This window comes from Motacilla alba, chromosome 15, assembly GCF_015832195.1.
Source record: "Motacilla alba alba isolate MOTALB_02 chromosome 15, Motacilla_alba_V1.0_pri, whole genome shotgun sequence".
NCBI classification, from domain to species: domain Eukaryota; kingdom Metazoa; phylum Chordata; class Aves; order Passeriformes; family Motacillidae; genus Motacilla; species Motacilla alba.
Window position 1 is genome coordinate 11,117,191 of NC_052030.1, and position 15,305 is coordinate 11,132,495.

Consider the following 15,305-nt stretch of genomic DNA (forward strand, 5'->3'; position numbering starts at 1 on the left):
TCATCACGCCAGCAGCAGCAGCAGCAGCAAGCTACAATGTTAAGTTTCTTAAATGTAAATGTATCCTAGAAAATTACCCCCCACTTGATTTGCCTCCTCCTCCTCCTCTCACCACCCCCAGGCATGAATCAGGAGCAGCGCAATGGAAACCCCCAGGGACATGCAGATGTATAATAATATTGAGTTTTGTTTTGCTCTCACTTACAAAAATGAGAACTATTATAATAATTGGAGTATTTTCTTTGGGAATATGATGCCTTAATGAAGTACTTTAACAAGTTATTGAGGAAATAAAAACTTACACGTGGAAACATCTTTACGGCATCCCAATTAACTTGCAGGAGATCCAAAGGGGAGTGAATTCACTCTGTGGTGTTCTCTGTAACATGGAAATGTTCGTGTCAGAGCAGAGAAAATGCATTAGATAGGTGGGTTCATCTAAATTTTACCGTATAAAAGATGTAACGTTTTACCCCCTGGGCTGCTTGACTTGTGGAAACCTCAACCCTGCAGCCTATGCAGAATAAACATCTCCTTTTCAAACCAGACTGTTTAGAGAGCTCCCAAAATGAATAACCCCACCAAGCCACTGCCCGTGGTCACCCGTACCTCACCTGGTACAAGCGTGGCCAGCCCTGTTAGTCACAGGATCATTAAAGCTAGAAAAGACTTCCAAGATCATCAAGTCCAACCTGCGACCCATCACCAAACCCCATTGCAAAGAGTCACGTCGGCTTGGTTTTTGGACACTTCCAGGCATGACGACTCCACCACTTCCCTGGTCAGCCCCTTCCAATGCTTCACCACGCTTTCAGAGAGGGAATTTATCCTGATGTCAGCCCTGCCCCTCCCCTGGCCCGGCCTGGGGCCGTTTCCTCTGCTCCTGGTCTCTGTTCCCTGGAGCAGAGCCCGATCCCCCGGCTGTCCCCTCCTGGCTGGAGGTGTGTAGAGCCAGAAGAGCCTCCTTTTCTCCAGGCTGAGCTCCTTCCCAGCTCCGTTCCCTGCCCTGGACACGCTCCAGCCCCTCAGGGTCTCGCTCGGTGTGAGGGGCCCAGAACTGACCCCAGGGTTTGCGGTGCCTCAGCAGCGCCAGCACACAGAGAAAATGTCTGCTTCCTTATCTAGCAGATAACTCCTCAGGGCTGCGGCGGCTCAAGCGCCGCCCATCCCCTCGCCGTCGGCAGCCGCGGCCCGGCTGCAACGGGGGCAGCTCGGGGGAGCGGCGGACCCTTGTCTCCCCGGAACGTCTCTCTCGCGCCCGGCCCGTCGCGGCGGCCCCGCCGTGGCGGCGCACATCCCTTCCTCCCATTGGTTGCGGCGCGTCGCGCGCGCCGGCGGCGGGGGCGGCGATTGGCCGGCGGGGCTGGGGGGGGGGGGGGGGGGGCGCGCGCGGTTTCCCGGGCGACGGGCGGCCCCGGCGCCGCCATGGCGAGCGTGCACGAGAGCCTGTACTTCAACCCGATGCTGAGCAACGGCGTGGTGCACGCCAGCGTGTTCGGCGTCCGCGACTGGGTCACCCCGCACAAGATGGCCCTGCTCGTGCTGCTCAGCGAGCTGGGCCGCGCCGGCGCGCAGCTCGGCCTGCTGGAGCGCCGCCGGCTCAACCGGCTGCTGCTGCCGCTGCTGCAGGTCGGGGCTCGGGTTCGGGTTCGGGCTGGGCCGGGGGGAAGGGCGGCCCCGTCGTGTCGCGGCCTGTCGCGACATGTCGCTGTCGTCCGCAGGGTCCGGATATGGCGCTGTCGAGGCTGCGCAAGGCCATCGAGGAGTGCTGCCCGCACCTGGCCGGCTCCGTCCACATCAGGTGCGGGGCCGTGCGCGGGCCGGGGGATCCTCGGCGCTGTTCGTGCCCGCTCCGGGCGCGGGAAGGTGCCCGAAACCTGTCAGTGTCACGGTCTGAAAGCGCACCTTTGGGCCAAAACTCTGCTGGGACGGATTCCGTGCTTGTCGTAGCGAAGTTCTGAAAGGCCAACATCGAAGTCATCAGATGTAAAGTTCCCGTGGGACAGAAGATCTGTTGTCATATCAGATAACTCACTAAACAGCAAACTCACAGTTCCAAAAATGCAGGCAGTACAAAAATTTAAAGTTTTGGAAAACATTTTTAAAATTCAAAATTTTTGAAAACGTTTTTTAAAATGGTAAAATTTTTAAATTTCCAAAATAAAAAGAAAAAAAAGAGTTCCTATTTGTTTTTAAAATAACCCTCTCATCTAATTATTCTCTTAGTAAAGACTTTTTTAAAAAGAAAAAAAACCCCAAACATCATCATTATTATTATTATTATTATTATTATTATTATTATGCTTACCACTATTTAATGTGTTCTTATTTATCTCAGTATGAAACCTCCTGGCATCCAAGAAATTCGTTTTCATTTGTTTGTGTTTACTCATTCATGCAGGAAGCAGGGGAATATTTTATTTATGTCCATATTAATACCCTAAAACATGTCATTTTCCCCATGTTGTCTGTATTAATACCCTAAAAAATGACATTTTCTTCCCCTGTTTAGGTTAAAACTTATGGCAGAAGGAGAACTGAAAGACATGGAACAATTTTTTGATGACCTTTCCGATTCATTCTCAGGAACAGAGCCAGAAGTTCATAAAACAAGTGTAGTCGGTAAATAATTGTTATCCACAAGCTGGTTTTGTTGTGCTATCTGTCTTTGATGTGACTCCCTCGGGACACAGCTTTGTTTTTCTGGGGAGGTGTCAAATTGCAGAATGTTGTTTTTCTCTTCGATGTTGCATGTTAACTGCGAGCAGTGCACATTGTGAGGTTGTGACTGATTTTAACCATTTATCACTAACCTTTAGTGAGATTTGCCGGGTGATTTACACCCTGCAGCACTGAGTTGCGTCATCGAGATGAGACTCAGTAATTTCTATTTAATTTCTCATCCATTTCTGTTTCATGAGGAACTGGATGAAGCTGCTGAAGGTGCTGGCCATGCTTTTGGTCTCGTCTGCAGCTGCAGCTGCCAGCCCGTGCTCACAGCAGGCATTTCCCTCTCCAGGTCTGTTCCTGCGCCACATGATCCTGGCATACAACAAACTTTCCTTCAGCCAGGTCTACAAACTGTACACAGCTCTCCAGCAGTACTTCCAGAAGGATGAGAAAAAGGATGGAGCTGATGAGAGTGAGATGGAGCTGACAAATCCAGAGGAGCTGGATGGGAAAATGGAGAAAGAAGAACTCGATGGGCCTTTAAGGTGATAAATGGCTGTTAAAGCCTTTTCCACTTCTCAAGAAAATTAATCTTTGATTTGTTTGAAGCCTCCTACGGCCGGGCTGAGCTTTGTGGCCGCTCGTTTCCTTGGTGCCACCGTGTGGTGACATTTGTCAGTGGCTCGGGAAGGTGGCACTGCCCCATCCTCATCCTCCCCTAGGGAGCCGCGGCCCAAAGGCAGCTGTTGCCCACGGTTTCCCCGCGCTGAGTGACTCCTCTGCTTGTCATGTGCTAAAGCTGTTGGAGAGGTCACTTCTGCTGCCAGCAGGAAAGATTGCTCAATAAGGAGAAGTTAAATTGAGTGGTTTTGTTTTGCTTTTCACTGTTCTCCAAATAAAAGAACTCGTGTCTATTTACCTCAAAAAGGAGAAGCCAATGCTGAGAGTTTTCACCTGCTGAAGAGAAGCTCCACTGTAGGAATAATCCTGGAAGTATTTGATGTGTCCATATATTTAAAGTACTTTGCAAACTGTATTTGTATAAACCAGTGCAGGAGTTGGTGAGTCAGACAGCAGTTTTTGGGGTCTGGCTGTGTGCTGGGCTTCCCACACAGTAAATGTCTTGCAGAACAGCTGTTTCCAGCTGTGGTGGATGTGGCCAAAGTGCCAGTTCATCTCCTTGGGGCTCCCTTCAGAAGACAGAAAAAACAGAGCAGAGCCATTTGAGTATGTCAGCCCCAAATCTTCTCTCTGCTGTATTTCTTTAGGGTTTTTTAGGGTGTATTTAGGGTGATGTTGCTCTCAACTACAGTCTCTACAGGTTGAAGCTAAACTGTGGGAGATCATTTGGATTGCTGACTTTGACGGGGTAGATTTTGTTGTTTATTAAATTTTCTCAGTGTTCTTTCATGCTTTGAGCTGTAATATCTCACAAAACTTTACGAAGCAGAAGTGTGGGGTGTCTGATGAAACGTGTTTCTGTGTTGTCTTTCCTTGCCCCTGTTTCTAACCAGAGTGTTTCTTACCAGGGAAGAAGAGATAGCCTGCAGTGGGCCTCTTTCCCAGAAACAAGCAGAGTATTTCCTTTCCCAGCAGGTATGTTAATTCTCATTAAAGTGGAGGAAATGTTCCATAACACGAATTTCACCTTGAATTTTACCCACAGTGTCAGCTGAGATGTTTGCTCTGCTCTGGTAGAGGCTTGTTGATATCTTGCTTGCTGTTGCTCAGTGTGAGCACTTGGGGCTATGAGTGTTTTATCCAGACAAGTCACCATATGCTGATATTTGGTTCTCAGAAGGTCCTTCTGCTCTGCTTGCCTCACATTTCTGTGAAATGTGCAGTTTTGTTGGTTATTCCAGCTGGTAAATAAAAAAGGGAACAGAAATACACATGGACACAAATGTTAGTAATTCAATAGTCAGCAATGCTAATTTTAGTAGCTACATTTTTGTGATTTTTTTAATTTATTGAACTGCTTGCCAAAGCAAACTGGATGTATCAATTTGTTTTCCTGAGGGTTTTTTTGTATGAGAAGATACCTGCAATTCCAGTGAGCAATGTGTGCCAGTAGTTCTTCAGAGAGAAACTTAACCAGAATTCTTTAAATGCCTTTAAACAGTCCTTTGAATAAGGTTTTATTTGGCTTGGTCTCTGTGATCTCTGGAAATTGAACACTGTAATGTGGTATAGAACTGCCACTGTCATAACAGACAGAGCTGCTACAAAATCTTCTTTAATGTCCTCTCCAAGCAGATAACAACCTGACAATCCTGCACCACAATATATTTTTATAACCCTCCTTATGGAGTTGCATATCTTACTTGTACTGTTCAAATTGTATTCCAGGCTTCTTTGCTAAAGAATGATGAGACAAAGGCTCTTGCTCCAGCATCTTTACAAAAGGAATTGAACAACTTGTTAAAATTTAATCCAGACTTTGCTGAAGCAGTAAGTATCTTTTTCTTCATCCAGAACGGGTGTAAAAGGATTTCTTATCTCAAGGATAGGATTATTTGGAAGTAATTTATTCTGTATTGAAATATAAGTAGATCATAAAACCGTGAGCAAGTTGCATGTAAATGTTTAGTAATTCAGACTAAAACTCCTGAAGGTACAGGAACTTTAATTAAGCAAAGTACTTCCCCTTCATGCACAGATATAAACCTCTTAATTTTGGTGGGACTGAGTGCATTCTTGTTCAACTAAACCTAAAACTTACATCTTTTGCCCACATTTTCCTAAGTAATTTCAGGCCTCATACTCCTGTAGTTTAAAAATCAGTATTAAGTGCAATATCTGTTAATTTTGCTGGTTGTTGTTCACTTTGCTTCTGGTCCTTAATTGCAATTTGTACTGAAAGCCACAGACAGCTCGTGCTGAGGGGCCAGACCTGTGGTGTGAGCTCTTGCTTTGTCCCTCAACAGCTTCTTCTTGAGCAACTTCCAAAGTTCAGTTCCTTCCTGTCTTGCTTTCTGCCTCTTCCTCCCAGCAGCCCTGGGCTGAGCAGACAGGATTTTCCTTGCTGCTGTTTGGAAGGGTGTCCTTGAAAGGGCTGCCATAGTCCCTGGCTGGACTTCACAACATAAAGGCTTATCCTGCCCAGGCTGCAGTGCCAAAAAGAAAATACATAATTTGAGCATCTCCTTTCTATCTGCACAGCATTTGGAAGCAGTGCTGGTGTTTCTTAGTATCTTCTTGAGTGCAGACATGGTGGGAGTCCTGCCTCCATTCCCACTCTCACATAAATACAGAAATTCCATCTCTGTAGAGATCTCAGACTCTCTGGGATCTTTCTGACAGCCAGTTCTTGTAATCTTCACCATTTGGCAGATCCCGTTAGGGCAAACAGCCAATATTGTCCAAGAAATTATCCAATTTTTTCCAGAAATTCTGCCCAGGTATTATCAGTATTGCGACTTCTGATCAGTATTACACAGTTACATGTTTTGGACAGAAACACCTAGTAATTATAAACAAAACCTCTGATTTAGTATCTGTACAATTAAAGCTGATTTTGTTTCCTTTTCCCAGCATTATTTAAGCTACTTAAACAGCCTCAGGGTGCAAGATGTCTTCAGTTCCACACACAGCCTCCTGCACTACTTCGACCGGCTGATCCTCACAGGGGCAGAGAGCAAAAGCAACGGGGACGAGGGCTACGGGCGCAGCCTGCGCTACGCCGCGCTCAACCTGGCGGCGCTGCACTGCCGCTTCGGCCACTAGTGAGGAGCTCACCCACCCCGGGCACCTCAGGGTGCTGACAGACCCCTCCCCTTCCTTCTCAAAATCCCTGCAGGGGCTTTCTCTCACTTGACAGCAGCTGTGGGTGGGTTGGGATCCTCTTGCGGTTTTGGATTGTTTGGGTTCGGTTTTTGTTTTGGTGTTTATTTGGTTTCCATAATAACTGGGCCATCTCAGAGTTGACATTTGTCTGTGTCCTGGGTATTTTAAGTGTTCAATTACATTTCCATGACCTCAGAAGGGTCAGTGGGCATTAATGCCTATTTTCATCCATATTTTCAAGAAAGCGTGGTTGGTTTTCTGCAAGTCAGCATAGAGCTGATGATCTGGCAAAAGAATAATTAAACCAAAAAAGCCATCAGAGCTTTTAAAATTTAAAATGCCGTACGGGTTGGGTTTATTTTGTTGATAGAGCTGGCCTACCCATCTTCATTTATGGTTTGCATTTATTGATTGCTGCCTGGAGGCATGATGTGAAAGGACTGGAGAGGGGAAGGACACTGCAAAGTTGAGAGTAACAATTTCTGCACAGGCAGATTCTAAATGTTGCCCATGTTGAACAATGACTTGGCACCCTGGCCTGTACAGGGTTTGAAAGCCTGGGTAGAGGTTACAGCTGCATTTTGGTCTGCAGATGCTGTCAGACTTACTGTCCTGAAAACCAGAACGCACTGCTGAGTGCTGGGAGGAAAACACAGGCTGATAAATCAGAGATCCGAGTGCATGATGCATAATTCAGATCAATATTCCTCTGGATCAGGATGCTGTATCTTAAGCACTGCAGGAATAGTAACTGTTCTCCCTCTGTCTGCTCATAGCCAGCAGGCTGAACTGGCACTTCAGGAAGCCATCAGGATTGCCCAGGAGTCCAACGACCACGTCTGCCTGCAGCACTGCCTGGTAAGAGCTCTGTTCAAATGAGCCTGGAGTTGTTCTGCTCAGGGAACTGCTGCAGAGCTTCTCTCCAGCAGCATCTCCCCCAGAGCATTTGACTGCCCAGCAGCGGGGTGGCATCACTCCTGGCACACAGGGCAACCAACTGCAGGATCACGGGATGGTTTGTTGCAGTTCAGGGTTAAGTTCTTAAGCAGGAATTGTTATCCCAGTGGAGATCTCAGTAGTAAACTCAAAGTTGAGACTTAGATGTTGTAAAAAGAAGTAGTATTTCAGAAGCTTCCTCCTTCCTGTCTGTTGAATTCTCAGAGCCACCTTTAGAGCAAGCAAAGTGGGAGGGAAGGACTTGGATTTCTCTCTATTTTTTTCCTGTAATTAACATTGTAATGAGTTGACATCAGTGGTATCAAACTCCTGAGGTGCTGCATTCCACAGTTCCCTGTGTTTTTGTGCATCACTGAACCTCCAGCTTTGGCTGGTGCCACACCAGCATCCCAGCCTAGATGCACTTCTGATATCTTTTGCTGTGCAGCATTTAGTAGAAGTTTCCTTAGAATCAATCCTCAAGGGGTTTGCATTTCCAGTGACTTTTTGTGCATTCTGTAACAGCAAGCCAAGTTTAAAGTGCTGCAGCCATCAGTTATTTGCAATGAGATTTTGATCTTTTTCCTTGCTAGAGTTGGTTGTACATCCTGGAGCAGAAGATATTTGATAGCTGTGTTCTGCTGGAGCACTCTGTCAACAAATCCTTACATTTTGGATTGCCAGTGAGTCCATTTCATCAGTCCTTAACTTTATTCTGGGACAAACCCATGTGGTGATGGGCGTGTGTGTGTGATCAGAGTTTGGGGTTTTGTGGCTTGTCTGTTCAAAATATGTGACTGGATTTAAACAAACATGTTTTAACACTGCAAAAATCTAGCTGTTTCTATGACTCTTATCCTTCAAATTAACAAGCCAGAGTTCAGTTGCTTTAATGCCAGAGCATTATTGCAAGGCTCACTGGTTTTCCTTCTGATTTCCTTGATTTTCAGGCAGAAAATCTCTCTGTGGCTACTGGCCCAGGCACATTTTGTTACAATCTGGTGCTCAGGGGAGGTTCTTAGGCCTCCACCTTCCCTGAAGCTCAGTGCTGATGCCTCTGGCAGGGCTTTCAACACATGCTTACTTGTGCAGCTCTGTGAAATCTTGCAGGGCAGCCCTCCCTTGTTGTCTGTTGTCTGTTGATGTTTAGTTCTGTCTTCCCCAAATCCACAATTCCTGTGTTAAGAGAATTGTTCTAAAATGGACTAAGCTGCTGGGAGATAGGAGCAGACATGGCCTCTGTGGGGAAGGGACGGAAAGCACAGGCTCTGTTTTCACATCAGTTCTGGAGAAATCCAGGTACTGCTTCTGTCCTCCCCCATAAGATTTCTGTGTGGGGGAGTGGAAATTACCTTTCACATCCAGCAAAATGACATTCACATATGTGTGGGTGTGCATAAGTGAGTATTTAAAGAAATGCCTGGAGCAGTGTTCCTTTGTCTGTGCTGTCTTTTTGGGATTCTTTTTTAGTAGTTTAGAACTCTGCTCCAGTGTAATTTGCAAGCCTGGGGTACTCTGTTGTCTTCCATCACTGGAGGTATGTTTTTTTTCCTTCTTCCCAGTATCTTGCTTCCTTGGGAATACAGTCCTTGGTTCAGCAAAGAGCTTTTGCAGGAAAGGCTGCCAACAAACTAATGGATGCCTTGAAAGATTCTGATCTGTTGCATTGGAAGCACAGCCTGTCAGAGCTCATAGACATCAGCATAGCACAGAAAACAGCCATTTGGAGATTATACGGCCGCAGGTATTCGCTTTGCTTGGAACTCCTGGATTAGCTGCTGCACTTGTTAGCACATAGTGCATTTATACAGGTGTAACAAGTGACTGTGTTCTCCAGTGCCCTAAAATAAAGCAATCAGACTGTGATTCAGTACAGGCTGAGTGCAATTATTTCCATTCTCTTGTGTTCCTTTAAAGCTCATACTGAAGAAGAGATAGAGTTTCCATTTAGTAGTGGCAAATAGATCATAAATTGTTCCTGTGCCCCCACTTTCAGCATCTCTGTGCTTTGGCTGTGTGCAGCTTTCAGTCTGTAGTACTTGCTGTGCCTGCACAGTGCAGAATCTCTGGACAGCAGTTATTTTACAAGTTTTCCTTCTCCCCAGGCCCCTGGTTTAACCAGACAATGTAGACTGTTGTCATAACAAGACCATAGATTAAAAATGGCTGTTTTTGCTTCTTGAAAACTAAAAGATATTTCTCTTGCACAAGCACCATGGCACTTCAGCAAGCCCAGACCTTGCTGAGCATGAACAGTCTGGAGGCTGTGAACGTGGGAGTTCAGCAGAACAACACCGAGTCCTTCGCCGTGGTGTTGTGTCACCTGGCAGAGCTGCACGCCGAGCAGGTGAGCTGCAGGGCTGCTTGCACAAAGCACCTTTGCTGAGGGCACATGTGGGTGTTGCTCACAGAGGGTGCAAGACCTGACTTGTGGTTTTTTCTGCCTTTAACACCCGCTCTGGGGGCAGAGACAATGCAGGGTGTTTGCTTGGCAATTCCCTTCCCTGAGGGTTGTGCTGAAAGGGAGAGGAGCAGGGTGCATTAACCAGTGTCCTTCTGTGTTCCAGGGCTACTTTGCAGCTGCTTCTGAAATACTGAAACACCTAAAGGAGAGATTCCCTCCCAACAGTCAGCATGCACAGGTAGAATACTTAGCATTCAGCCTGTAAGTTATGTAACTGTTGTACAGTAGGATCTGAATCCCACTGCTCCTGAATTTTCCTCTGGATGCCTTGGGCTATACATTTTCTCATTTCCCTTGGCTCGTCCTCCTGGGAAGCTGTGCAGCATCAGGTTTTATACAAAAGCATGGAGAAGCTGCTTGTGTTGTTTTCAGACTGGTGAGACATTTCTCTCACCACAACCTCCTAAGATGAAGCTGTTCAAGTAGAAATTCCATTAACAGAGGAATATACATCTGCTTCATGAGCACATAGAGCAATTTAATGCTCTGCATTGATTTGAAGCTTCAAAGTTCTGTTTAATTAGTGCTGCTTATTTTGATATATTACAATCCAGAAATAATTGAGATAATAAGCTAATAACCTGATTTTTGTGTGACTCTGGAAACATTGCCACAGGAGTCTGTAAGATAGTATTTACATTGAAGTGTTTGAGATCCCATTAGATACAGTGTGAGCCTTCTCTTTTCACTACAGAACAAGTCTACTTGTCTACAAGTCTCAAATCATTAGTAATGACTTAAAAGAGCCTTTCCACATAAAATGCAGTCAAGTAGGTGAGCTTCAATATTGAAACATTAATCCAGACCTGAGCATTTCTGTTGAGGACAGCAATTCAGTAAATTCAATAATAGGACAGTGGAGTTAGTGTGTCTAGAGATAAATTACCCCCCAGGGGAAAATAAAAAGTAAATTCTAATTTAGGATTGCAAAATGAGCAGGCACAACTTCTAAAACTTGTTTCTGGATGTTCTTTGTTTAGCTTTGGATGCTGTTTGATCAGAAAATACAGTTTGAGCGAGCCATGAACGATGGCAGATACCATGTAGCAGATTCTCTTGTAGCAGGAATTACAGCACTTAATAGCATTGAAGGTGTATACAGGTAAGAAATCGTGGGTCTTCATGCACTTGCAGGTGTGTTCCATGAAGATAATGAAAAATTCAGCAAAATTATCACTGGCAGTCACATGTGCTTACATTTTTTTCCCTTTCCAGGACTAGTTAAGGTCATGTGGTCTAACCTGTAGGGCTATTCCCTTAGAGCATCTCCTGCAATAATAATTTGTAGTTATTTCTCTGGGCATTTTAAGAACTGGAATAGCTGAAGTTGGTGTTATTCTAGGGCTGTGAATCTGCCGTGGCAAGGTCTTCAAGATCTGCTCTACTCAAACCTGAGCACAAAGCAGATTTTTATGTCAAATAGCTGGGGAGGGAGCTCAGGCCTTGAGTGAATTCCTCTGTGGCCTGGTTTCTACATCTCTAAAATGGAACAATGTGATTTTTTTTTTTTTTCACTCACCTTAATGGGGTCTTGTTCCTGAATGAGAATGACATGTTAAAAATAGTTACAGTTAAAACTTGGTATTTGGTGACTATGAAAACCAACGTAGTGTTCAAAGAATTTCTTGTCGATTTTCAATGAGGCAAAACACCTAAAAGCAGCCAGTGCCAGTCAGCCAGAAGAGCAGCATTCACGCCGTGGGACCTGATGCTTGTTCTTCTGGAATTGGACTGATCATGAATTCCCTGATCTTTAAATACTCTGCTCAGTGTCTGGTTCAGGGCATTTGTACCCATCCCCTGCTGCTGTGCATTTGGTCCTGACTTCCCCGCTCTCCATTTTCCTGTTGCTCCATATCCTTGTTAGCTCAGGACAATTTTGGCTGCTTTACCTCATACCTGTTTTTCTCACAGATAATTACTTATGCTGTCTAGCTTGCATGTCCTCCTACTTCTGCTGCCTGTTTGGCCTTTGTTTTTGGCAATCCCTGGTTTCTATCTAAAGCTGTTTTATGAGTTTGATCCTTTCTGCCTGGGAGTTGTCCAGTTGGCACCAGGGAGATCTGTTTTTCCTCCTGTCTGTGTGTGCAGCATGTGTACACTTTGTCAGGGTGCCAGTATGCAGTTACAAGAAACACAGGTCACAAAACAGAGAACCTGTTTCACTGTGTTCTGAAGAGCAGAATTCTATACGAAATACAGAAACACAGTGGTGTTTTCTTTCTACCACGACAGAAAAGCCATTGTATTGAAAGCCCAAAATCAAATGTCAGAGGCACACAAACTTCTGCAGAAATTGTTGATCCACTGCCAGAAAATCAAGAACACCGAGATGGTGATTAGGTAAGAATGTTTCATTTTCAGAGTATTAAAGCCACTTTGCAGTGATTAGAATCAGCCATTTCAATTTGTCTGTGTTCAGACTTCACTAGTCTTCGGATTACCTGCTGTGATTCTGAGATTACAGAGTCATTTCAATTATTAATCACAGTATGGAGGAATCCTCAAAATATTGTGTCATTTAAACCTAGTTATTTTTAATATGTAAACTGAAAGGTGGTAAAGTTAAAGTTCCATGAAGGTTCATGGAAGAAGAAAACACTGCATCTAAAATAAATAGGAAATGTGTGTGTGTGGTTTTACCTTGGTGTAAATCTTGAGAGAGCTACGGTGGTATTTAATCTTTTGTATGCCTGTGGCATCTCCTCTTCAGGGTGTAATTTAAATGAACTGTATATGCAGCAGCGTAATTCTTAATAAAACCAATACCATTGTGGATGGAATCATTCCCTGGGAAACAAGGGGACATTTTTCATCCAGAGTGAAGGTTTGTAACTGCTTGTCCTGCCTGGCCAGGGTGCTGCTGTGCATAGCAGAGCTGTACTGGAGATCCTCGTGCCACACCATCGCGCTGCCGGTGCTGCTCCAGGCTCTGGCCCTCGCTCGGGAGTACAGCCTGCAGTACTTGGCTTCTGAAACCGTGCTCAACTTGGCTTTCTCCCAGGTAGGTCTGATTTGTGTTTTCACAGGGCTGCAGGGCAACATTTATTCTGGGGATCTGGATGCTGTTTTTATTCCTGTGAGATTTAAGAACACAACCTTGCTGGAATTAAGTTATTGATTGTGAAGAAGCAAACTCTGAATGTAAAAGCTTTTGAGGAAGTTAATGAAAGTTGAGTTTCATGTATATCACTAAAATGTATAGTTATTGTATATAATAAGCAGCATAAATTTCCCCTGTCTTAATGTCTTCAGTTATCTTTTTATGCTGGTATTTTGGCTTTCTAGCAGCACAGGTTGGCTTGCATATTAAAAATAATGCTGGTAATGAGTGCAGTTACATTGTTTATTCTGAGAGGTGTGGCTATCAGCACTGAGTGGAGAAGCCTTTCCCAATCATTTCAGAGAGCAGCTCATTTCTACTCACAAGTTTTGATTTAAAAGAAGATTGTGGGGGAAAAGTTGAAAAAAAATGGTGTGTGTTACATCATGTTGTTAGAAACAGACATGGCTTGTGCTGGTGTTCCCTGAAGAAGCTGCTCCTATCAGTGGATTCCAGTTTGAGACCAGCAGGTATTTCTCTTTCAGCTGATCCTTGGCATTCCTGAGCAAGCCCTGAATATCCTGCACATGGCAATAGAACCTGTCTTGGCCCACGGAGCTGTCCTGGACAAAGGCTGTGCCATGTTCTTGGTGGCCAAATGTCAAGTGGCTTCTGCAGCTTCCTACACTCCACAGAAGAAGATTGAAGGTAGTGTGAAGAGTAATTCTCTCTGAAACTGCTCAGAAGTGCAAACCAGTGTCTGTACTGAAGTCTTGCTACACCAGAGTGTGTTACCTGGTTATTGTGTACAAAATTAATTTGGAATTAGTTGTTCCACAGATGTTTCTAATGGAACATTGTTTATCTTCATACTGTCACACACATATTTTGCAGCAAAGGCTGAATAATAGAAACTAGCTGAGAGACCACGTTGCTAAGACACAAATGGTTTTGAAAAGCTGAGGAATTTGTAATTGGCCTCCTTAGACTTGAGCTGCCTTGCTTGGAGTTGTTACCATGATATTTTCTTAAATATGAATGTCCCCCTTTTTCCCACAGCTTTGGAATCTGCTATCTTGAATCTAAATGAAGCCAAGACTTACTTTGCCAAAGTGGACTGCAAAGAGCAGCTCAGAGACGTTCTCTACTTCCAAGCCCGGCTGTTCCACACCCTCGGCAAGACCCAGGAAAGGAACAAATGTGCCATGTTGTTCCGTCAGCTGCACCAGGAGCTGCCGGCACACGGTGTCCCCTTAATCAATGCCTTCAAGTGATGCATTTAAAGATGAGATTTGTTTGTTCTCCTGTTTTGGTTCTGTTTGTTTTCTTTTTTTTACTAATATCTTTTTATTGTATTCAGTCATTCGTGTTTCTGAATAACTGCCAATAAATCGTGGTCTGCTCTTGAACAAATTTGTGTTTTGTAACACAAATGTCCTTTTCCACCCATTTCACTTTTATTCTGTAATTGAAACTAAGAAATTAGTGGGGAAAAAAGAGAAAAAGACCCTCTTGACTGTGTTATAAACACACTGAGGGGAGCAGTGCAGTCACGAAGAAGTAGTGTTCTGTTCTTAGTAGTGACATTTCCCAAATCAATGCAGGCTTTATGAACACGGGGGTACAAAAAAATAGTGGAAAATGCAGGCAAAACTCCTTTGTGGTCTTTTTACGTGGTATGGAAGGGGGAGTCTCATTTAAAACATATCCTTGCTTTTAACCTGTCTGCAGTTGCTGTTTACGCTGCAGAAACAGATGGTGCTGGCAGAAGGGGAAAAACAGGGTTCAGTCAGAGAGGTGTAACAGTGCAAAGTCCTGGCACTGTTGTTTCATGTGTCCTTGTGCAGAGGGGGCATGAGGAGGGTGAAGAGTGGGAAACAACAGCCCCAGCTCAGCTGAAATGTTTTTCTTGGGTGTGTTCTCCCCTCAGCACCGCGTGTCATTCACCTGCTCCGCGTTTATGGGTGAATAGATGGGAGATCACAACTGACTGAAGTATCTGGAGGGACCAAGAAATCTGGAGAGGCACTTTGGACAAGGGCCTGGAGTGACAGAACACAGGGAATGGCTTCCCACTGGCAGAGGGCAGGGTTGGGGGGGATGTTGGGGAGAAATTCTCCCCTGTGAGGGTGGGGAGGGAGGCCCTGGCACAGGCTGCCCAGAGAAGCTGTGGCTGTCCCATCCCTGGAAGTGTCCAAGGCCAGATTGGACAGGGCCTGGACCAACCTGGGATAGTGGAAGGTGTCCCTGCCCATGGGTGGACTTTGAGATCCCTTCTATCCCAAACCATTCCATAACTGAGTATGTGATGTGCTGGCATTGACTGCCAGCAACGAGATCCTCATTTTGGAAGAAAATTTCATTTTGACTGTAGTGTGCAATTTGAGGGCAGTCAGGAATGCACTC

At 45.1% G+C, this 15,305-nt stretch overlaps 1 protein-coding gene across 1 annotated transcript; it reads left to right on the forward strand.

The window, feature by feature from the left end:
- Positions 1 to 1,384: 1,384 nt before the first annotated feature.
- Positions 1,385 to 14,312, forward strand: ANAPC5 (anaphase promoting complex subunit 5). The gene is made up of 17 exons (XM_038152431.1): positions 1,385 to 1,629; positions 1,722 to 1,801; positions 2,513 to 2,622; positions 3,020 to 3,215; positions 4,200 to 4,266; positions 5,020 to 5,121; positions 6,205 to 6,395; positions 7,233 to 7,314; positions 7,986 to 8,075; positions 8,955 to 9,136; positions 9,604 to 9,739; positions 9,960 to 10,034; positions 10,837 to 10,958; positions 12,092 to 12,199; positions 12,713 to 12,860; positions 13,445 to 13,607; positions 13,959 to 14,312. Exons 1-17 carry the CDS (start codon positions 1,426 to 1,428, stop codon positions 14,171 to 14,173), a joined length of 2,271 nt encoding a protein of 756 aa, XP_038008359.1. The 5' UTR covers positions 1,385 to 1,425; the 3' UTR covers positions 14,174 to 14,312.
- The last annotated feature ends 993 nt before the right edge of the window (positions 14,313 to 15,305 follow it).

What these genes read in the sequence shown, in the direction of transcription:
- ANAPC5 (XM_038152431.1), top strand. Translation starts at nt 1,426, where the DNA reads ATGGCGAGCGTGCACGAGAGCCTGTACTTCAACCCGATGCTGAGCAAC. An exon ending in GCCGGCTCCGTCCACATCAG is followed by an intron (nt 1,802 to 2,512) that starts GTGCGGGGCCGT and finishes TCCCCTGTTTAG; the next exon opens with GTTAAAACTTATGGCAGAAG. An exon ending in CCAACAGTCAGCATGCACAG is followed by an intron (nt 10,035 to 10,836) that starts GTAGAATACTTA and finishes TTCTTTGTTTAG; the next exon opens with CTTTGGATGCTGTTTGATCA.